Source organism: Mus pahari, chromosome 3 (genome assembly GCF_900095145.1).
Source record: "Mus pahari chromosome 3, PAHARI_EIJ_v1.1, whole genome shotgun sequence".
NCBI classification, from domain to species: domain Eukaryota; kingdom Metazoa; phylum Chordata; class Mammalia; order Rodentia; family Muridae; genus Mus; species Mus pahari.
This window is the reverse complement of record NC_034592.1, coordinates 39,802,464-39,825,148: the sequence shown is the minus strand read 5'-3', so window position 1 is coordinate 39,825,148 and position 22,685 is coordinate 39,802,464. Positions and strand designations below refer to the sequence as shown.

The 22,685-nt window shown below is 36.3% G+C and overlaps 2 protein-coding genes across 17 annotated transcripts in view; one reads left to right on the top strand and one right to left on the bottom strand.

Moving 5' to 3' along the window:
* Prpf40a (pre-mRNA processing factor 40 homolog A) overlaps positions 1 to 10,651 on the top strand; it is a 53,380-nt gene extending 42,729 nt beyond the window's left edge. For 3 of the 8 annotated variants that reach the window (XM_029535947.1, XM_021192050.2, XM_029535944.1), the window contains 10 exons: positions 2,641 to 2,755; positions 2,934 to 3,025; positions 3,113 to 3,229; positions 3,662 to 3,799; positions 4,191 to 4,286; positions 5,770 to 5,856; positions 5,940 to 6,036; positions 6,115 to 6,176; positions 7,073 to 7,204; positions 8,211 to 8,303. In XM_029535947.1, the coding sequence (XP_029391807.1) occupies positions 2,641 to 2,755; positions 2,934 to 3,025; positions 3,113 to 3,229; positions 3,662 to 3,799; positions 4,191 to 4,286; positions 5,770 to 5,856; positions 5,940 to 6,036; positions 6,115 to 6,176; positions 7,073 to 7,204; positions 8,211 to 8,303 (1,029 nt within the window). Of the gene's footprint in view, positions 1 to 2,640; positions 2,756 to 2,921; positions 3,026 to 3,112; positions 3,230 to 3,661; positions 3,800 to 4,190; positions 4,287 to 5,769; positions 5,857 to 5,939; positions 6,037 to 6,114; positions 6,177 to 7,072; positions 7,205 to 8,210 lie in introns of all 8 variants that reach the window. The other 5 variants (XM_029535946.1, XM_029535945.1, XM_029535943.1 and 2 more) reach the window with 3 other exon arrangements.
* A 3,134-nt stretch (positions 10,652 to 13,785) lies between these two features.
* Positions 13,786 to 22,685, bottom strand: part of Fmnl2 (formin like 2) — a 280,969-nt gene continuing 272,069 nt past the window's right edge. For 4 of the 9 annotated variants that reach the window (XM_029535822.1, XM_021192148.2, XM_029535827.1 and 1 more), the window contains 3 exons: positions 21,717 to 21,815; positions 20,757 to 20,880; positions 13,786 to 15,735 (listed from right to left, as the gene is read on the bottom strand). In XM_029535822.1, coding sequence (XP_029391682.1) covers positions 15,626 to 15,735; positions 20,757 to 20,880; positions 21,717 to 21,815 — 333 coding nt within the window. In that variant the 3' untranslated portion in view covers positions 13,786 to 15,625. Of the gene's footprint in view, positions 15,736 to 17,059; positions 17,154 to 18,730; positions 18,857 to 20,756; positions 20,881 to 21,716; positions 21,816 to 22,685 lie in introns of all 9 variants that reach the window. The other 5 variants (XM_029535823.1, XM_029535825.1, XM_029535824.1 and 2 more) reach the window with 3 other exon arrangements.

The window sequence follows — 22,685 nt, the reverse complement described above, 5'->3', positions numbered from 1 at the left end:
CAAAATTAATCATGAGTGGAAAGAACCTATTCAGTAATGTGGTTTGGTGATTACAATCTTTTTGTTTTGATTTGATTTGATCTGTCAGTTAACACTTAACATATTGTTGGTTACATCTTTGCTAGGAACCTGGTAATTGTTTTTTTAAAGTCTTAAGTCCTATATTTAATTTGTGTCACCTGTAATAGAAAGGTTTGAGACAAGTCTTTAAATGGCACAAAGGAAAAATGTGTCACAGAGGGGAAAATGTTGTAAGATAAAAGCAGTGGTCCTCTGAGAATGAGCCCTAGATACAGAGTTACCATTACCTGAGAAGTTACAAAATGCAAATTACTAAACCCTAAAACAAACTTACTAATAAATAAGATTCTGGAGTGGAGTCTAATGATATGTTGATTTTATCATCCTTCAGATGATTGACAAATCCTAAGGTACAGGAAAATCTACAAAAATAGCAAATAGTCGAAAGGTTTTATAGTATGTAGACTTAAAAGATACTGTTAAGTGTGTTACTTAAGATATTTAGTAATCACTAGCATAGTAAGGAAAGTTAAAAGATTGGCAAATAGTTTAAAAATTACAGTTAGACTTCAGATATTTTGGTAAGGAGAACCTCAGGACTTCTGTATTTTATGCTTTCGGGATAGATGTAGTGGTAGCACACACCTTGAATCCTTGCACGCTGTAGACAGAAGCAGGTGGATCTCTGAGTGTTTACAGCCAGCCTGGTCTGTCTGCTTTCTAGACCCAGGACAGCCAAGGGTGCGTGATGAGATCGTATCTTAAAAAGAAAAAAGGAAAAGAGTGTTTTATGGATGAGAAAGATGATCAAGGGAGAAAATGAAGGAACAACTTAAAGATGAGGGCTATCTCTCAAAATCTATGAAAGTTCATAATTCAAGCACAGATATAAATAGCAACATAAAGAACAGTATTGGAGGGGAAAGAAGGGAACAAATAAGAAAAGATAATACTGAGTTGAATCTGAGGTAGAGATCTTCAACCAAGGAAAATTTTGTTGGTGATCACTATTCAAGGGAAAAGTAACACTGGTAATTATTGAATACCCGCTTTAAAGAAAGTAGCAACCCTCCTGTGACAATTTTTCAACTGGAAATCCACTATTAGGATCAGACTCAAAAATCAGTCACTTGAGTGAGATATTAACAAAAATATATGCTATAGAAAGGAGTACATTTAAAATCTCATAGCAAATCCATGAAGGTATTTTTAAGCATTTTAAGACTGAAATGCTTTCAAAAAACATTGGCCACTTTTGTTGAAAGAGGGAAGTAGCAGTAGGGTGTAGGTCCATATTAGTCTATAACGTTGCTACCCGATGTCTCCTGTACATGCAACCTAAACATAACCGGGTTCACATTTAGCAATCTAGTTAAACCAATATTTAAAGGCATTATTTAAATAAGCAGTAATAGATATTTTAAAAAATATTTAAATTGAGTAAATTTAAAAATTTACTCTGTAAACCAGGCTTCCCTTGATCTCACATAGATTGTCTTCCCTCTGACTTCAAGTACTGGGATTAAAAGCATGCATTACCACCACCTGGCAGAAGATCATACTTTATACTAGCCACAAGGTTCAGAAACTGCCTTTTATTGATGGCTTTTAAAATTTTTATTGTAATTTTTTTATCATGTATATGTGTGTTTTGCATGCATGTTTATATACATACTATAAGGGCATCATAACTCCTAGAACTGGAGTTTTAGACTGGTAAGCTGTCCTTCCGGAACTGAACCTGGGTCCTCTGTAGAAGCAGCATACGTCTAAACTGCTGAGTCATGTCAAGCCCCAAGTATCTCCTATTGAACAGTGGAGACTTAGGAATTACAGGAACTAAGGACTAGAAGAAGACCAATAGACACTGATAGTACTGTAGCCCCAGTGTGCAGTCCTAACTGTCAGACATAGGAAAGGAAATGGGTGGTATAGAATAGACAATTTTTTTTAAGACAGAATAAAGTTATAATAATAAATCCTTCTATTTGAGGAAGGGAAATGGTTTGGAGATCACATAGTGATTTAAATCCTAACTTTCCCAGAAGCTTTGAGGAGTACATAACTATATTTGATTTATTTTTTAAAGATTTGTTTTACGTATATGAGTATTTCCTACTAATTTGTATGCACCATTCACTTGCCTGATGTCCACATCCCCTGAAACTGAAGTTACAGGTGATCATGAGTCACCTTATGGATGTTGGGAACACAACGTGGGTCCCAACTGCCCGTAACCAAGAGCCATCTCTTAAGGCCATTGTTTAAAATTAACCTAAATAAAAATATCTAAATGATGCTATTTTCTTTTTAAAGTTTTGTACAGGACATGCACGTACTCTTTAGCCTCATCATTTGAGAATAGATAATCCCAGTCATTTTAATATCTTTGGTTTATGGTTAATATACATACACAATATTTTATTGAATTTGTTGTTTTTAACTGGAAGTGGTTTTCTGTCTTAAGGGATAGGTAACTGAAGACTAGAAGGATAGTATAGTGTTAGAAAGATCTCTTTGGATTGCTTGTTTATATTATTTATTTGTGGCCTAGAAGTATTTTTGCTGGTACTTTTTACCATGTCTTTCTTGTATTTTAAATGTGTTTGTCTCCTGCAGATCTTTCTAGACGAGTTGCACGAGCATGGGCAGCTGCACTCTATGTCCTCTTGGATGGAGCTGTATCCAACCATCAGCTCGGACATTCGGTTCACTAACATGCTGGGTCAGCCGGGTGAGACTCTTTTCTTTCCAAGCATAACTTAGGAGTTGGGATGGATGTGAGTTGGGGTTGGGAGCGGTTGTTGGGGGAGGAGAGGTGTGTGCTTTATTTTATGTTTGTTTTACAAACAAAAAGTAATTGCAGCTCTTGGTTAGAGCTAGCTTTTTGACTTCTTTAGTTTTTTCATTAGGATCAACTGCACTTGATCTTTTCAAGTTTTATGTTGAAGATCTTAAAGCACGATATCATGATGAAAAGAAGATAATAAAAGACATTCTGAAGGTAAATGAACTTGTTCTTAACTATTTGAAATCATTGATTCATTCCTGGCAGTTACATGTTATTTATAACAAGATTTCTGGCTTTTAGGATAAAGGATTTGTAGTTGAAGTAAACACTACTTTTGAAGATTTTGTGGCAATAATCAGTTCAACCAAAAGATCAACTACTTTGGATGCTGGAAATATCAAGTTGGCTTTCAATAGTGTAAGTTAAATTATTGCAGATACCTACCTAATTGTTCATCTAAGAATTAATTCAAGTTATAGGCTAGTGGGATAAGGTACTTTAAAAGGGATTTATATGGTAAAGAAAGTAAAACTGTAAAGATTTTTCATTGTTAGAGGTTAAAGTAAACTTTTTTTTTTTAAGATTTTATTTATTATATGTAAGTACACTGTAGCTGACTTCAGACACTCCAGAAGAGGGAGTCAGATCTCGTTAAGGATGGTTTGAGCCACCATGTCGTTGCTGGGATTTGAACTCTGCACCTTTAGAAGAGCAGTCGGGTGCTCTTACCCGCTGAGCCATCTCACCAGCCCATAAATTAAACTTTTATAAGTGATGTTATAATACTAAGAACAATGTCTTGTTTGAAACAGGACTTATCATAACTTAATAGATTTGATTTTTTGATAGTTACTAGAAAAGGCAGAAGCCCGTGAACGTGAGAGAGAAAAAGAAGAGGCTCGGAAAATGAAACGGAAAGAGTCTGCCTTTAAGAGTATGTTGAAACAGGCTACCCCTCCAATAGAACTGGATGCTGTCTGGGAAGATGTATGTATACTTGTGCTTCACAGTTGAAAATAACACTAATCTCTTTTTAGGGGACACAAATAAGCTAAAACTATTCATAAAACATTCTATATATGTCAAAAGTTAGTTGTGTCTTGAATTTCGGAAGAGTTTGTCTAAATGGTTTGAATACACCACCACCAGGGGAATGGGGCTTCTCTTTGTAGCACTGGTTGTCTTAGAACTCTGAAGGCCAGGCTACAGAGATCTACTTGATTCTGCTTCCAGGCATGTACTGCCACACCCTGCTAGAACTATTGAAGGAAGAAAAAAGTCCACTTTTAAGTGAATCACAGGTCTCCCCATTGCTTTTAGACATGATGATAAGATTTTCTTGATCTTCATATATTTATTCCATATTACTGCTTTCCAGATCCGGGAACGATTTGTAAAGGAACCAGCGTTTGAGGATATAACTCTAGAATCTGAAAGAAAAAGAATATTTAAAGATTTCATGCATGTGCTTGAGGTAATTTTTAGTTTGTTATGACATATAAAGGTGAAAGTTGAAATTAAAATAATCACCAAGAATGTTTTGCTCCTGTAGAATTTTTTCAAATGACAAATAGGTAGGCATGGGCTAGTAAAGATAGTGTCAGAAATTTAGCTTTTTGTTCATAGTTGCAGAAATTCAGCCATTTGTCAACCTCATAAATCAGCCAGTAATTAAGCCTGGGAATATCTGAAAGTTTTCTTGGACAGCAGATTTTTAAAAACTAAACAAAAAACACATAAAAAAAATATGTTGGTTTCAGATATTATACTATATTAAGTATGTCAAAAATCTATAGTTTCTGAATTACAATGGGAAAAATAGGAAGTTTTGCTTAAAATAACAGTGGGGGAAAATATCAAGTAAGTCTATAGTAGAAATATTTTGACTTGTTTCAGGACAGGCTCTTGTAAATTATCCTGAATTGACCAATGACTATTAAATAAATTGTTATAGACTGTATGAGCTAATCCATTTATCATTCATAGAGCTTACATGTATGAACTAAATTCTCACAGCAAGTTATATTATGTTACAAATAAGCAAACTAACAACATGAAGTAAGTTTTGTAGGCAGTAGCATCTAGCCGATATATATTATTTGACTATCAGTGCTTTCAAAAAGGAAATGATTGAATGGGCTTCATTCTTAGCCAGATTTTCCATTTCTATTTTTTAGACTAAATATGTGTTATCTGAGTCATGGATATAAACATTAGAACAAGGAGCATTTACTGCAGCACCTCTCCCTTCCAGTAGCCTTATTAATATTTTACAGTTGTGTGTGCATATATGTAAGTCACAGTTCATACGGAAGTCAGAAGATAAATCCAGGACTTTATTCTCTCCCCTCTGCCTTAGGGATGCCAGGGGTAGAGCGTGGGTCTTTGCATACTATTTCATAACTGTTCCCATACTCTACCACCACCACCTGCTACCCACTATTGTTTACTAAGTATTAAGGACACACCCTGTAGTTAAATAAGCGATTCCTGTGTGAATTAGGAGGAAATGCTTCTTGGGACGAAATAAAAAGAAATAGATTTTGTGTATCCCAGTTGAAGGATGCCTGTGAGGTTGGTTTTTATTTCAGTGCTTGGCCTAGCTTACTAACCAAACCTAGTCAGATTAGACGACAAAATTATGCCTGAATACATTTTTTTAATAATTATTGAAAGTTACATCTTTCTAAGACATACTTTTCCCTACCAATGCTGTTGTCATTTTGATAAACTACTTCATTAATATTTTGTAAAAATTTTTCAGATACCTAAATGAATATATATGAGTACCTAATAAGAATAAAAAATAATGATTCATATAATCACTGGACATCTTATTCTAAAATATCTTGCTTAGGATTTTTTTGAAGATCTCATGTGTTGAGCTTGTACCATTTTCTTGTTCTTGCCTATACAAAGCAAGTGCAGTTCTTAAAGTTTTTCTTTTACCACTCTAGCATGAATGTCAGCATCATCATTCAAAGAACAAGAAACATTCTAAGAAATCTAAAAAACACCATAGGAAACGCTCCCGCTCTCGATCGGTAAGAAGTGTGTTGGCTGGCACAGTATACCAGAACATTTGTGAACATGCTTGTAAATGTTTGTATGTATGTGTATTGTTTAGGGATCAGATTCAGATGATGATGACAGCCATTCAAAGAAAAAAAGGCAGCGATCAGAATCTCATTCTGCTTCAGAACATTCTTCTACTGCTGAGTCTGGTGAGCACTTCTTTTCTTGAGTCAACTTTGACACTTTGATTTCTTCAGATTTTTACTTTTTCTTTCTATGCTTCACAGAGAGAAGTTACAAGAAATCAAAAAAGCATAAGAAGAAAAGCAAAAAGAGGAGACATAAATCTGTAAGAAAGTTTCTAGTTTTTAACAGTTCAAGGCTTTGCTCTAGAAAGGATTCTTGGGGCCTTCTTATAGTCTAAATCTGTGTGCTCATTTACATTGGGAATAATAACCAGAACGTATACGTGTGCTTCCCCTTAATCTTCCATTATGATCACTTGGAACTTCAAACAAAAACAAACGAAGTATTAGGATTCCTAGCCTGGTCTTTTAAGTTTTAAAAGAGACAGAAAAAATATAAATGCTTGATCAGTTTCTCTTCCAATGCTGTAGATGCATATTGGGTTGCCATAAGAGTTTTTCATAAATGGTGCCTGAGTCTCACCATAGATGTATTGAACTAGATTGGTTGTTTTGGTTTCTGTGCTGCTTCCTAATATTTTTAGCTATCTAGCCCAGAATTACTTATTTAAGCACTAACATTTTAAATAACTTGTTTTGCGGTGATTTTCAACCTTGTTCATTGGATTAAATGAACAGCTTAATCAGCAGTATCCTTATACAGCTCTAAGTAAACCAGAGTTATACTTCATGAAAAATGTGCAGGAACTAAGGTTATAGCTGATTAAGGGTGTGTGTTTAGCATGTATGTGGGGCCCTGGGTTCTAAATAATAAGTAATATTGCTCTATACTTACACAGTAGATGTAACCTGGTGAAGCTTTTAATAGTGTTTTAACATATCCAGATGTTGTTCTTCCTGCATTGACCACTACTTGTGTTTCTCTTGCATGAACACTGGAGAAACTCTAACTCTGGGGATGAGTGGGGCATGATGGCACACACCTTTAGTCTCAGCATCTGGGAGGCAGAGACAGGCAGATCTCTGAGTCTGAGGCCAGGCTGCTTTCAGAATGGTATGCTTATCGCAATTGTGATATGTTGGGTGTTTTTGTCCATAGGACTCTCCAGAATCAGATACTGAACGAGAGAAGGATAAAAAAGAAAAAGATCGGGAAAGTGAAAAAGACAGAAGTAGACAGAGATCAGAATCCAAACACAAATCACCTAAGAAAAAGACTGGAAAGGATTCTGTACGTACTGAAAATCCTCTTTCCTGAATTCACATGATTCCCTCATTAAAACTTTGATGGTTTTTATAGGATTTTTTTTTTCTTTGTCTGCTTAACATTGAAGAAAAGAATAAATTCTCTTCACTGCTTATCACAAAATAGATTTTTGGTACCATTCATTTCCTTGCCTGATTTAGGAGGAAATGCTTCCTGGGATGAAATAAAAAGAAATGTCTGGTACCATTTCATAAATGACTACCTGGTTGATTCTCTTAAATTTATATTCCTTAAAAAATTTTAACAGCAAATTAACAGTACAAAATAGTTGTCATTTAACTTGAAATGAAAAGATAACGTTTGTATTTTACAGTACCACTAAGAAGTACATTGGGCCCTGACACCTTGATTTTCAAATTATTGGGGTTTGTTCTGGTTGTGAGACAGGTTTTCTCTGAGTCACGACCTCCACGGAGGTCCCTCTCTGTGCTTCTCTCTTCTGTAGAAGTGGTTTAAACAAAACACCACAGAGGACCACTCCACTTCCTGAGGTTGTTTCTCATAGATTTAAGTCTTGTCTTATGTTCATGAGCATAAGATCAGAGACCATTTAGAGTCTAAGTTAAGTCTAAAACTTAAAATTGCTTTACAGGATTACCTAAAATTTATAAAATTAGCAAAAACCATACTGCCTAGGAAGTGGGCGCATGGCTTCCATTAAGTTGGAGCTATTAATATTTAATTGTGTGAAACAAAAGGAATTAGTATGTATCATTGTCCTTGTTTACATATTTTAATATGAACTGAAGTAGCTCTATATAAAAATCCCTATCTTAGCTTTTTTTTTTTTCCTCTAATAACATCCAAGGAATGTTTAATAACCAACTATTGGGCTTTGGAGCAAAGTATCAGTTTTAAAACCTCATGAGATGTTTTTGTGAGACTGAATTCCACATCTACTTTAGAATCTTTTTACAGAGTCAGTTATCAGGATTAATTTTAATTGTAATTATGTTGAATGTCTTTGCAGGGTAACTGGGATACTTCTGGCAGTGAACTGAGTGAAGGGGAATTGGAAAAGCGCAGAAGAACACTTTTGGAGCAACTGGATGATGATCAATAAATTATACCAAATATATGTTTATAGTATGATTTAAAGTCTAATTCAGACCAGGGATTATTTTAAGTCCAATTTACATAACACTGGGTTTTAATTGTGTCACAGGAAAAAGTGCATTTATGTATTGTTATTGTGGACTTTATAAAAGCAAAGGAAATTGAAAATAACTTGATTCTGTATCAAGAATCATATTTTCCTATGGTAATAACTGTCTTTCTGTGACCCTTTCACAGGGCACTACAGGATGGATTAAAAGTGGCAATTTCATGATAGCTGCAGACGTCTCTACTTTGTTCTAAGTCATGAGGTGATTGATTCCTTTATAGAAGTTGGATTTTGAAGATACAATGAAAAATTTTGATAATGTAGTACAAAAAAAGCACCAGCAACCTATGATAAGACTGCTTTTTTGTGCACTACTGAACTGGTAAAAGCCAATGTGATCCTCTCTGGTGAGCTCTTAAGAAACAGGTGTTTTTGATGGAAACTTGGTAGACCTTTAACAGCAGTGGTGCTAACGAGCACTGCTGTAAAAAAGCCACCATTATTTTTTATGAAACATCTGAACATTTTAAAAAGGCTTATGAGGGCATTATTTTGAGCATCTATTTTGAGGTGATGTTTTAAAATAGCTAACATCAAGTCAAATTGTAAATTAGTTTAAATATATTGCCTTAAGGACCTACTAAAGAATGTGCCACCAAACTTTTGAGTAATATTTGAAATATCCTTGTCGGGGGTGGGAAATCAATGTTGACTTAAACATTTTCTTTTAATTTTTAATCCAACCTTTCTCTTTCACTTTTTTTTTTTTTTTTAAATTCCACTGAGGAGGTTGTAAATTACCTTCCTTACTCACTGAGAAGTATTAACTTCATGGTACACATTCTAAAGCATTTCTGATTTCAATATTTTTGTACATTTTTATCTATTATTAAACCTTCTCTTATAGTGTGCACTAGTGTTTATTTCTACATAAGCTGCTCAGCTCTAAGGAAATTGTATGATCATTTTCAAGATAACAAATCCCTGAAATTTTGTTTCATTGTACCCATGGTAGCTCCAGTACTTTTTTTTTTTTTTTTTTTTAATTTATGAACATCATAAATCAGTGCATTTGAGGTTCTTAGATGTGTTTTCACCTATAAATTTCCTATGGAATATTTTAGAAAGGCAATGACTATTTTAGAAAGGCAGTGGCTTAAAATTACAATTCTCTTTACCCGCTAGCTTTTGAGGGTTAGTAATGTGATTTATACTATTTCCTTCAGTGCAGGAGGTTTTTGTTTGTTTCTTATGTAAAGTTTAGCAGTTGGTCTTTACGGTTCTCTTTGTTCTTTTAATTTGGACATGCTGAAATTATCTCTTTCAAGTTGAAATTTAAATAGAATATAAATTACTTCATTGCCCTTTAAATGAGTTAGGACAGATCAATACCGCCCTTTTAACATCCTGCCCAGGATTTTGATTAAATACTGGCCAGTGTTTAAAAACTCAAAAAAGGGACATACTTTGTTTCTAAACTTCTCATTGCCATGTGATTTTCTGTTGAGAAATAAGACATACTTTGTGGAAAAGATCATTCTCTTTGAGAAAACATTATATAATCAAATTGCTTGCTTGAGATTAGTTGTGTCCCCTCTCCCCCCACCCCTCTTGTATGTTACTCAAAATACCTAACAACTTGCAACAGAATATCCTTGAGTTTAATTTTCAGGGGTCCTCATTTAGCAAAAGTCAGGATTGCTAATGAGTCCCAGTACTTGACATGGAGGTCACAGATAGTCTTTAAATCATGCTTATTTTGGGAAACAAACCAGTAGTGTTTCATAAGAGAAATTAGAATCTGTAAAATATGTTTTAATTCCATGAATGATGATTTTTTAAGTACAACATTAATTTTTGATATATTTGAATAAAAAGCTATTAATGTTTTAGCATGTCCTCAAAATAGATTTCTGTGCTTATTATAATTTCTTCACATCTTCAGATTCTTATAAAACATGATTAAAATATCCCTGCAGTGAACCTATGCAAATCAGACACAGCAAAAGACATAAAGTGATTCTCTTGACTAAACAGCTTTTTTGTTTGTTTTTGTTTCATTTTTTTGGAGATAGGGCTTCTGTGTGTAGCAACAGTGCTGTCTTGGAACTGTGTAGGCCAGCAGGCCTCAAACTCAGAGATCCCCCTGCCTCTGCCTCTTTTCTTGTAAATGTTACTGTGAACAGATCAATATCATAACAGAACCCAATTGATTTAAATAGAAGTTTTATATCAGTGTGTTGAATTTTGACTTTAGGTACCTGGAAATGTAATAGCCTTGCTATAAAACATGTAAATCAAGTCTACTCTATTGTCTTGTTTTGATTATACCATGAGACACACTGTAGTTGCTATACGTAGTGTGAAGGCACAGGTGATGGGGCAGTACTAAGACTCTGAGTCTTTTAAAGCCAGTAGATCATGCTTCTAAATCTTCAGTTTGGCAAAGGCTGATGTATCTTTGAATGCTTGTTCTTCTAGAGTTACTCAAATAGCCAAGCAGTTAATATAAGTTTATATATTTCAGTTAAGACTAGGAGTTCAATGCTAATACCATATTGTCCTCGGGATCACTAATATTAATCAAACTTGCTAATGTATTTCATATCAAGCAAAATCATGACCTCAGATACTTGATGTTCTTATTTTCTCTCATCACTACCATGTTGGGAACATTTGTAAGGGAAGTTAGTATGGCCAATTTAGCATGTGGACTGTTTGCCATCTTCACAAATGAATTTAATGTGACAGGAGCATCGATTTCTCATTTCAGCTTCTAAAACTTCATCTTTTGGATTTTTCTTAAGTGGGCCTGGTGTCTAGCTATAAAATGAAAGGATGTACCTGGAGTAAAGCAATTCACATAGAGCAGTAAGAGCAAATAAAAAGTCTATGCATTTTCCTGTAAACTGTGTGTAGTTTGAGGCTGTAGTGCACTGTTTCATTCATTTATATGCTTAACTAACCATTTGCTGAATGCCACTTGCTGGTTTTACTCCAGTGTTTAAAGTTGACTAAGTGTTCAATAGACATTTTGCATCCAGAAGAGAAAAATTAGATTTACGTATTCTGATCAGATAATACCTAGGGAAGAGTTTGGAAGAATGCTTTCATTTATGCTTATAGAATTTTAACATAAAATGATGTAAACTTAAATATTAACTTGTAAAGTTTTTGAAACAAGAAAACAAACTAGATTAACTTAAATAGATTTTCCTTTGGGGAAAATTTGAATTTAACCCACCTTTCTCCTCTAGGTTAAATACACTTACTATATTTACAAAAAGGGAAAAGAAAAATGATGTGCTGAGGGTTTTTGTTGTTGTTTTGTTTTTCATGGACCTTCAAGAGGCTTATGTTTTCATTTAATGTTTCTGCTAATAACATTTGCCACTCTTAACAATTCTCTTTATCATCCTTTGTGTTTAAGTCCTCTGTTTATTCTGATGATGCATTTTGTAGACATTTTGTAGTCTTGCAAAATCTTTGGATGGGATTTGTTTCATTCACGAGAGAGTGAGTGTGTGTGTGTGTGTGTGTGTGTGTGTGTGTGTGTGTGTGTGTGTGTGTGTGTGTTATATACATACATACATACATGTCTTGATTAGGACTCTGACTGCACTTAACAGATATAAAATGTCAATTGACATGTAGTCATATGTATCCCATCATCCATACTAAAGAGCTTAAAGAGGCATCATGGCAATTAAAGCCCACTGAGAACTGATGCTTCATCCATAAAGTCCATTTACAGGAAAGTCTAGTTACTGTAACTTAGGACATATCAAAAAGCTTAATAAGGAAATTCATACTTGTAAGATAAAAAAAAAAAAATTTAAAGGGATGAGTCATAGTAACACTGTAGCACTCTGTCTTGGGGCTCCTTTCAATGTAAGAATGAAAGATAGCATACACTTTGTTTAGCTGTCCTCCATTTTAGATTCCCCCGCCCCCCCCCCCAGGTTTAAGTTCCTTAATAAGATGCTATTCCTAAACCTGCTGTATGTGCTCAACAGCTGCATTTGAGAATGAGTGGGTTCAATTCAAGGTCATCCGTGGGACCAGTCTTTGACAGTGATTATCCTAGTGTAATTAATGTTTACAGTTCAAAGAAACAGGCTAGCCCATAACCCTGCTCTTTGACCTTGGCTATGGAGCAGATCACACTCAAGCTAAGCCATTTTTTGATACTATGCTGTGACTGTTACTAGACTATCTCCTTACGGAAAAAAATTTTTTTGGCCCTGACTACTAACATATTTTGGGTTGGGTAGGTGTTAGTCTTCTTGCCTTCCTCTAAAACTGAACAGGATTTGTTCAGAAAGGTGAGTAATGGGAAAAGGTTTATCTTTTCTATGCAATCACCAGATTTTTGTTTTTATATTTCTGTGATGTATGGAACCTCATATATACAACGGACCTTTTGTAAATAGAGCAATGGCATATTTATTAAATAAGTTGGATTTGTGTCATCGTTTCTCTTTAAGTGTCTGCCCTCCTGCCCACAGTTCTCTGTTGTGACTTGAAGTGCCCACAACCCTGCTTCTCAGTGTAGTACCCACTTTGCTTAAAAAGTTAGACCTTAATCCACCCCCTCAAAGAACTCTATCAGAAGAACCTTATACTTGTTTTCTTCCATTCTTTTCATGAAAAAAAAAAAAAAAACAACTTTTAACAGCTAGGCAATGAATTGTTTTAATAAATTATTCTTGTATATCTAATTAAAAACTAGAATAAACAAAATGTTAAATAGAATTATAAAAGTATTCATCTGTCTCTAAAATTTAGTAATTCTGCAGCAAAGTAGTTTCAGCGATTTGGTGTGTTATTTATATTCTGTGTCCAGTAGAAATTGACTCAGGTCACAGGGCATTGCATTAAGACCGGATGAAAGCATACTTAATTCTCAGGGGTAGCATATGCAAGGGCCAGGATTGGATCCCCAACAAAATCCCTCTTAATAAAAAGATCTCTAAGTCTAACCAAACTATCCTTTGAGCTTTACTGCTATAGTTACATTCTGAAAATGTTCTAAATGTGTAATGCCTTAAGACATTTCAGATAGGTCAAAAGACCTATTCCTTTTGACTAGAACATGTGGGAAACTGGGCAGGAGAGGAGAGGCTCGTGTTCTTGGCTTGAGTACACAACTGTTTTTTTTTTTTTTTTTTTTTGAAACACTTCTACTTGAGGTTTATTGGGGGGGGGGGCAAGGTAGCGCATGAAAGAGAAGAGGGGAAGAGAGAGATCGAGGGAGCCTTTCTTTAGATGTGGGTGATGACGAAATCTTTTTTTTTTTTTTTAAATAAGAATATGAGGGAGCAGTTTTTCTAAAATAGATTACCTTTGGATTCTAAGTTCAAATAATAAGCTATGTTGAGTTTATATAAAACAAAAACAGCATAAAATATACAAAGGATTAAAACATATGACAGAATAGTAGTGTAAATAGTTTATTTGCTCGAGTGGCATGAAAAGACCAGAAAAGTAACATGAATTGCTTTTATAAAACATTTCTAATATTGCTAGGAAGCAGGGCCATTAATAGACAGACAGAAGAATATGCCAACATTATTGTCCATTTGTACACTGGGAAATAGGCAGTTTGCTTTAAGCAAATGCACACCTTTGGAAAACAGCTGATTTGTGTGAAGAAGATCCACATATTTGTCTGATATCATGATCAAATTAATATACTCACCAAGATGAATATTAACAAGACAACAACCTTGGCATGTTCTTTTTAAACTACACATTTATGAATGTGACAGCAAGTGGCAGTTTAAAAGGGATCTGTAAATAGGCATACTACTGTGAAATGTGGTAACTGACTTTTAAACTGTCCTTGTAGTTAAATATATATATATTTCCGAAAACAAACTATAAGTTAAAGTAACATTCAGATTGTGTAGCATAGGCTGATGCATTTTAAAACAATATTTACAGTATTACCTAGAGGCTTAGGTAGGAATTAAAGAGAAGTGTAAAAACCATAAAAAACTGCACCAATCTTATAGCAAAATATCTGTACATTTTAAAGATCATATAACTACACATCCATGAAAAGGGGGCCTTCACCAAGGGGTTCGCATGAACACAGATTTGGTGGTTAAATACTATACAATCATTTTTACAATCAATATACTGATGTACCAACAAGGTAAGCCAGAAGCAGAATATATATTATGAAAAGTACAAATTTAGCTTCAGTCCAGTCTTTGACTTTGGGAAAGATTGAAATGCCTTGTCAGTGAGGAAGTAAAGGTAAGCAACTTAATCAACCATTTAACCCTATCACATATAATTTAAACTTAATCTCAATGTTAATTTAATGGGAATTTCCCTTAAGAAATGCACAAAGCAATTCAGCCCTGATAATGTTAACTGTATCAGTATAATTTACAAAAGAAAAAGAAAAGGACCCTTCGATTGTCAGAAGAGAGTAAGGCCAGGTTCCCAACATCACACTGACACGTGTAATTTTTGAATGCTTCCTGATAGAGGCTGTGGTAAGAATCTCCCTGACTAACAAGGCACCAATTTCTATTTTAAAGATTCACCCATAATGGTCCTCAAAAATCAGAATACTGAGACATTAATTTTAGTGCTAATTAATAAACCTTTGCATTATTAAAAGCTGCCTCTAGCTTAACACAGTTCTGCAAATAAGTCTTCTTCAATGTTTTATGCCATCTTGAAGTCATACAAGTGAATGCCTTTGTGCATGGCAGCCTTGCACAGAAACAACATGAAATAGGATGGAATTGAATGACTTGGAGTGGCAGTGTAGTTGCATCCTGCTTGTATTTTGCTGAAACTTAATGACAGAAGGATGTAATTTTATGTCAGCTTCCATTCCTGTTTCCAGTCCCTTGTTAGGAGCTGGTGAATATGGCTCACACACACAGTTTCTTAGAAGACCTCTCAGCAAAGGATACCCATAGCATACACATCTGTTATTTACAGATTACCAGGAAATCAGGGTGGGCCATAAGGACAATCACAATGGCAAATAATGAATTTAATATGAAATTTACATTTTGGTTAAAAAACTGAGTAACATACTGATGTAAAAAGATTTTAAGTCAAATCCTATTGCTTTGATTAATCTGAGCAAGTTACTTCCAATTTTAGGCACTTGTTAACAGGGGTTAAAAGGAGAACCCATCATTTTTAAATTCCTATGTGTTTGCTAAATCTGAGCCCTTGAGAGTATTTCATCTGTAGTGAAGGCTGGAATGGCAGTTTCTTGGACACCCTCTCATGAAGGTGGTCTCCAGTCACATTGTTATTTCGGCACCATTAACAGAACGCAGGTTCTGATCGTCGAAGCGCCGTCTCACACTTCGTCTCACCGCATCGGCTCGTCTGTAGGGTTGGTTTCTAAGATCTATAAAGAGAAAAATGCCAATGAAAGGACAGTCAAGTCCATCTCAGCAAGACAGAGGCTAGTTGGCAGCCATTCAAAGCAGCTTGTGTAGAGTCAACTAACAGGCCCTTCAAACCCATTGAGCATTCAACCAAAGGTGTACATCTTCCTTGAGCATTTACAATTAAAATAAGATGTAATACTGGTAGGATTCTGAGACATAGAGATTATTTCTATCACAGTAGCTTGGCTAGTTGAAATATTTTGAAAGATCTCTCCACTTGGAAGCAACTGTGCTCAGTCTTCAAAACTGATTACAATGAACTGCAAAATTCACAAAACAAACTGTCTTGTCTTCATAGTTTTAACAAGGATAAGGCAGGAAGGAACTGCAGACACAACTGTTTTAGATACTTGACTTTTTTATGAAATAGAAATAGTACATAATATCTCACTCCTTCAATAGTCTCCTGCCACCTTTTCTGTTTCTACTCCAATCTACACAGGAAAGAGGCCCAACTCCAACTTTCCAGTTTATTCCTAATGCAGGCAGAATGTTTGACATTTTTAAAAGCTGTGAATGAGGAAGTCAAACCAGTGCAGTGCATTCTGGGTGAAGGCAGCATTGTTTTAGTGAGATGCAATGGAGTAACAGGAATTTTAGGTAAGCACTCTTAGTATGAAAGCATGCTTCCATAAATAAGACTAGCCAGCATTTAGCCTTATGATATGAGTTAAGACATGACAAAACAAAAAGGTTTAATTTTCTTTTTAATTAGTATGTAGTTTTATTATAAACTCAATCTTTTAAAATGGGCCTATTTTTAAGTTGACAGTTTACATAGAAACTAATACTTGGTGAACATTCTACAGGGCAAAATCAAACTGGAGTTCAGTGGAACAGACCCATCCTCTTGGACTTGTCCCCAGCAGACTCCTAAATAACTATAAATTGTAGCCTGTCTAGTCCATCTCAGACTAAACAAAGCATAGTTACAGTTAATCTAATCTTCCCAAAGCCTGTGGTTTAGGGGTCCTCAGATCAACTATTTGTGAAATTTCCTCATCTTTCAAAAGCTACTATGGATCAACTTCCCACTGTGTTCATCCAGATGAAACTGGAGTTAACTGAGTAACGTGGACCAACAAGAGGATTAAGAGAAGCAAATACAATCAGCAGTTCTTTTGCCAAGCCATCATAAAACAGGCCACCTGAGAAAGCCACACATTACTCATGTGAGGCACAAAGACTGGTCAGATTCTCACCAGTATTACCCTTAACAATAAGTAATCACTGAACTGCATAGAGGAAAGAGGAGGAAGCTAAGTAAAAAGTGATGCTTGCCAGCTCTGTGTATCCTCCACCACCGGTGTGCTAGAAGAAATCCTTACCCTCGAGTGAACATTTGGAAATTTAGTGATATTATTCTTCTTTAAGGCTAAACAGAAAACAAAAACACAAAATGATGGTTAAGTAAAAATGGGATGAAAACAGAAAGCAACTCAACTTAGTGTTTAACAATGCTGGGTATGTTAGCTAACAGGGTCTTTACTACAGGTTGTGTTAGGTTAAACAGGGAAGGACGGGCATGTTCCCACCCAGCCCTGATCACCCAGGTTCAAGCTGCTTTGAAGAATGGCTCCAGAAAGATAAAGAGTCCAACAACAGACAGTTGAGCAGATGGAAGCTTTCAGCCCGTTAATGAGCACTGGTGGTTAAATACAATGCAGAGCAGGCAATGACAGATCTTTTGATTCCAAGACAAGAACACCTAGCAAATATAATTCATAGAATAGTTGTGCCACAAAACACCCAGTTCCATGTCAATTTCAGCGCAGGAGATAGTCAGTGTCTATTGAAAAATAGTATGTTCTTTGTTTCTTTTCTAAGCAACTATGAATAGACATATCTATTTTTAACAAATACTGCCCCAGGAAACTACCTGGACAAATCTTACATCTCCCTACTTTGTTTTTAAATTCTATGAAAAATGCAACCTTTCAATAGTAAATATACTATCTGTATTTGTCCTGCCAAGCAGATGAGTTTGACATGGAACAGTTGCCAGTGAAGGGATATAAGAAAGATGGGAGCTCCTTGGTCTTTGCTTGCACCTCCTGCCTTGCATCTCTGCTCTTAATATGGAACTGCTGACAGCTGAAATAGGGTATGACAGTGAATAGAGGTCACCTGCCTAAGTGTTTTGGGGACATGGGTTATGGTCAGCATCGTCAAGGTTTGTGGTTGAAAGTGCTCCCAGCATAAAGCTCATATTGAGTTCTAGCACACTTAGGACTGTATAAGACCTGAGAAAGGCCAATTTGCAGAGGTCTTTAGTGTGGCTTTAAAAAGTCTCTCATTTTCAGAGTGTAGACGATCTATGATTTTTATTGCCAGGAACAGCATGTGCCATGGCTCAGGTGAGGAAGTCAAAGGACAGCTTGCCTGAATAGCTTCTTTCCCTTCACCACTTGGCTACAGGGGCTCAATCTTAGTTGGCAGGCTTGGTGGCAGACACCATAACCTGCAGGATCATGTCACTGTTTCCTGCCTCTTTTAATCATTTTATTACCATATTAGCATAGAGAAGGACTATGTTCTCAGTAAACCTACTAGAGCACAGTAAACACTCAGTGAATACTGGTCTTTGTAGTTACCGTTTGTTGTCATTTTTCATTCAAAGATAAGAGTCCCCAAATCATTTACTGTTTATTCTACTGAAAATGTCTACAAGTGGTTCTATTAACTGTCACCCACATCCATATGGTTGCAGGAATGTGGTACATACATACATACATACATACATGCATACATACATGTATTGAAGATGGCAGTGAGTGTATAGGCATGACTGAAATACAAAACCATGCAGCACAAAGACAACAAAAAATGTAAAATGAAGATAGTATTCCATGCTAGCATAGTGGTTGGTCCTAAGACATGGAGGATATACATAAGGAGTGCAGGAGAGGAGATAAGAGGTTTAAAAAAAAAAAACAAAAAACCTGTAATGACCTTTTAATAGTATCAGGTGACAAAGAGCAATAGTTTAGTAATGGTATTCTTCAGTGAGAACAGGTTCGCAGAAAAACCGAGAGCCACGCTTGGCGGTGCGAGCAGTAAAGGGCACAGTCTTCAGCACTGCATTGAGAATAACAGCCAGACAACACACGAGTAAAAAGCCAGCATCTATTGCATTAGTACATGGTTAGTGTAAGAGGGAAGGCTAGGAGAGCGCATTAAAGTCAGAAGAATGTCTGCGACTTTGGGGTTGGGGAAGGAGAAGTGAAAAGGACTGAGGAAAAACTATTCTGAGATACAGGCAAATCTACATTGTTCATTTTATAAGATGTCATGGGTATGGAGGACAGTTTCATTCTTTTGTCTTTAAGGCAGGAACTGAAATGCACTCTAGTCAAGGGTGACCTTTAACTCCTGACCGTCCTTCCTCCAACGTCCTCAGTACTAGGATTACAGGAAGGTCCCACTGGCCTGCCTGTGTCCTTTGAGTTCTTCATGTACGAAGTCAGATTCTTTCCTAGTCTCAAATTAGTCTTGGTGTGGCACTTAGGTGTGTACTTTCATGGGACATGCAGAGTAGAACGTCTCTGTGCAGAGAAGGCAGAGAGCCCACAAGGGGACTTTGCAAACCACTGCATAATGGATGTTGACACCATGTGTGCTCCGTGAGAAGAAATTGGCATTTTTTACTAGTCACTCATTTATGCTTCTTTAATAACAGCCAAGGAATCCTTTATTGACTTTAAAAATCTAATCGACAGTCTACTTAACTTTCCTGGGTTTAAAATGATCAAAATAGTCTGTGGTTTTAAGAATCTTGATATCCCTATTCACAATTTTGAGTAAGCTACAAGAAAATGCAATGAATCAATTATATTTTTGAAAAGCTAGAATTTGGGAAATATGAATAGCTACAAATTTAATATTAAGGAATGTTTAGTTCTGAGAATGATAAAGATTAATATGATTATAATTTGGCTTTGTTTTATAAATATCCATCCTCAACTTTAAAAGATGCATACTTAAATATTTCCAAATGAGGTTATAGGGAATGCCTGAGGACCTGGTGATTGAATCCTAAGGAGATTAGAGGCACTAGCACATACATTTAACAGGACTGACCTTAGTTGCTTACTGTTGAGATGGGTAAAGAACACCTGTACATACATCATACAACTGTCTATACTTGAACATATTTTTAAACCTTACCATAAGAGCAAAATGTCTGAAGTATCTTAACCGATAAACAGATTTCATGTGAAAAAGACATTGAAAAAAAGTCATTTACTGCTAAATAGTTCCAGTAGCCTAAGTTACCACCCTCACCCTCATCAGTAAGAGGCAATATAAAACCCTGGAGAATTGGTTCAAGAAAAATATTAATCTAGGAAAACAAACCTAAAAAAAAAAAAAAAAACTAAAGCTAGGTCCCCAGTTCTGAGAACCCTAAAAATTCATCAAATCAAAAATATTAACTTCCTGTTGGCTTTGTTACTTTGAGGTTTTTTTAAAGAGCATGCCAGAAAAACCAACATTAACTGTTAGTACAGAGAATGGATTCTCTTGCATTATTTCTGTTAGGCAAGCATATAGGAATGGTCACAAGGAGGAAATGGTGAATTATAACAAATCAAACCAATAGGGAACTTAGAGAAGAATACCTAAAGGTCCCCACAGAATGAACAAGATTTTTTTTTTTTTTTTTTTTTTTTGGTTTTTCGAGACAGGGTTTCTCTTTATAGCCCTGGCTGGCCTGGAACTCAGAAATCCGCCTGCCTCTGCCTCCCGAGTGCTGGGATTAAAGGCGTGCGCCACCACGCCCGGCATGAACAAGATTGTTGAGGGTGTTGGAAGGCAAACAATATCAGAAGGTACTTCTAACCCTAGTTTACAATCTTGCTGCCTAATTCTAAATCTCATTAACCTAACTAAACTGTTGCCAAAAGGAACATGTGTATGTGGCCCCACTTCCATGAGGCAGTGTGATCACTATAGACCACAAAGATGAAATACCCTTTACCTGTGATAATGTCTTCAATGGCGCCATCTTTTCCCTCGTACACATGTCTGTTATCTTTAACTTGTCGCCTTCTTAATTCCGCAATTAACTCTTGCTGCTGCCTCTTTGATTTATGGGAAGGAGACTAAAAAAAAGCAGAGACTGATGACACCAGTACCCATCTGGACTTTAAAAAACCTCAAAATGTGCCTGAGCTTTATTGAACAGCCACAGCCAACACTACAGGCACAACCATCCCAACATTCTGTTTATATGCCAAAATTTCAGGAAACTTCTGGAAAGGCAACAGAAACTCTAACCTATGAACACACAAAACCCAGTTGGGCATCAATGTAAAGAGTGTATGTATCTGTGTGGAAGAGTAATACCTACTTGCTTTGTGAGAAGAGCCTTTTCATTGACCTGGAGCTCTCTAAGTAATATAGTCTGATTGACTATATTACTATAAGTAATATAGCATTTTTATATGGGTGCTGGGTATCAAACTCAGGTAGTCATGCATGCAAGGCAAATTTTCTATTAACAGTGCTCTCTCCTCAGCCTGACAGGGTCTATGGCCACAAAGATAGCTGGTAATAATCACAAACTTCTCAAACCTTGCAACAAAATCCTGTGACTGTTCATGATCTTCACTCAATAAATGCTTCCTTACAGTCCTCCTAGCAAAGACTATTAGTGAAGGTCAGTACCCTTGGATACCATGGAGCCTCTCCTCGGTCAAGGCCTGGTCATCAGATAATCTTATATGGATTTTCTGAATATCCACCCAAATTCTTACTTCTGTAAACCTATCGAGGCTTCGCAAGCACTCCCATTCATTCTAGAAGTTGTTAAACCCAGTAATGACTTTATCTCCCATATGCCACCAGAAGGCAGTGGTCAGGGCCTTGCACAGGTTAGCTCACACTGCTTGCTACTTGAGCTTCACGCGGGCCAGTCTCAGGAGCAGAAGCACCTTACCTTTGCACCCTGCTGTTCCATCAAAGCTTCTTGCTCTAGCAGTTTTTCCATAAGAGCTTGCTCCTGCTTTTTCCTCAGCTCATTTTCCTCTTCTGCTTGCTGGGAAATACAATTTTAAAATAAAGAAAACTGAAAATTAGATAAATGGAAATAATGATGGCTAAGGTCTCTTCAAGCCATTATTACTTGAGAACTCCGTGGTGGTTTGGGAACCGAAGTGAAGGGGAGAAGATCCTTCATGACCACTCTCTTCTCCAACTCTGTTTCACTGTCTGAATATGTCAAGTCTTCAGACTGGCAGCTGAGCCACAATTCTGCCAATGAGTCAGAATGACTGTTCTGACAACTTGACATAAGAAAGAGAATGGGCATAGCTCTCTTGGTACTCTCTTGAAGTCATGCCTACCCAACAGGCTTCCGTTGAGCTACAAACGGATGGAAAGGTTATCTGTCTGGCTTAGGGATTGAGAATAATTGAGAATAATAATAAGTTCGAGTCTGTCAAATGAGGTTTGTATTTGGATGTCAACCTCTCTCTCTTAAAACCATCTTATTTGCTGGCTTTTATATGTGTGTACACATGTCTGCTGCTTTTGTTGTTTCCTTTGGCTCCCAGGAGGGAAAAACTATGTTAATTTTCCAATATCACTTAACTCCCCATAATGTTCTATGATCAACATCATGCCAGAACATTGTTCAAAATATGTAGGACAAAGAAAGTTCTCTGTAATGTCACCATGCAACCTCACCACAGAAGCTACATGGTCACAAGGATAAATGGTAAGGCAAAGGAGCACACTTGTGATCAAGCTTGACCACAGCATCCCAAGGATCACTGCGGCACGTGTCCCAGCTGAAGCCTCAGTCGGATCTCAGCATTCCCCAGGTTAGACCTTAGGCTTGGAAATTTTCATGTAAAGAAATGTGATTATAAGCCGGGCGGTGGTGGCGCATGCCTTTAATCCCAGC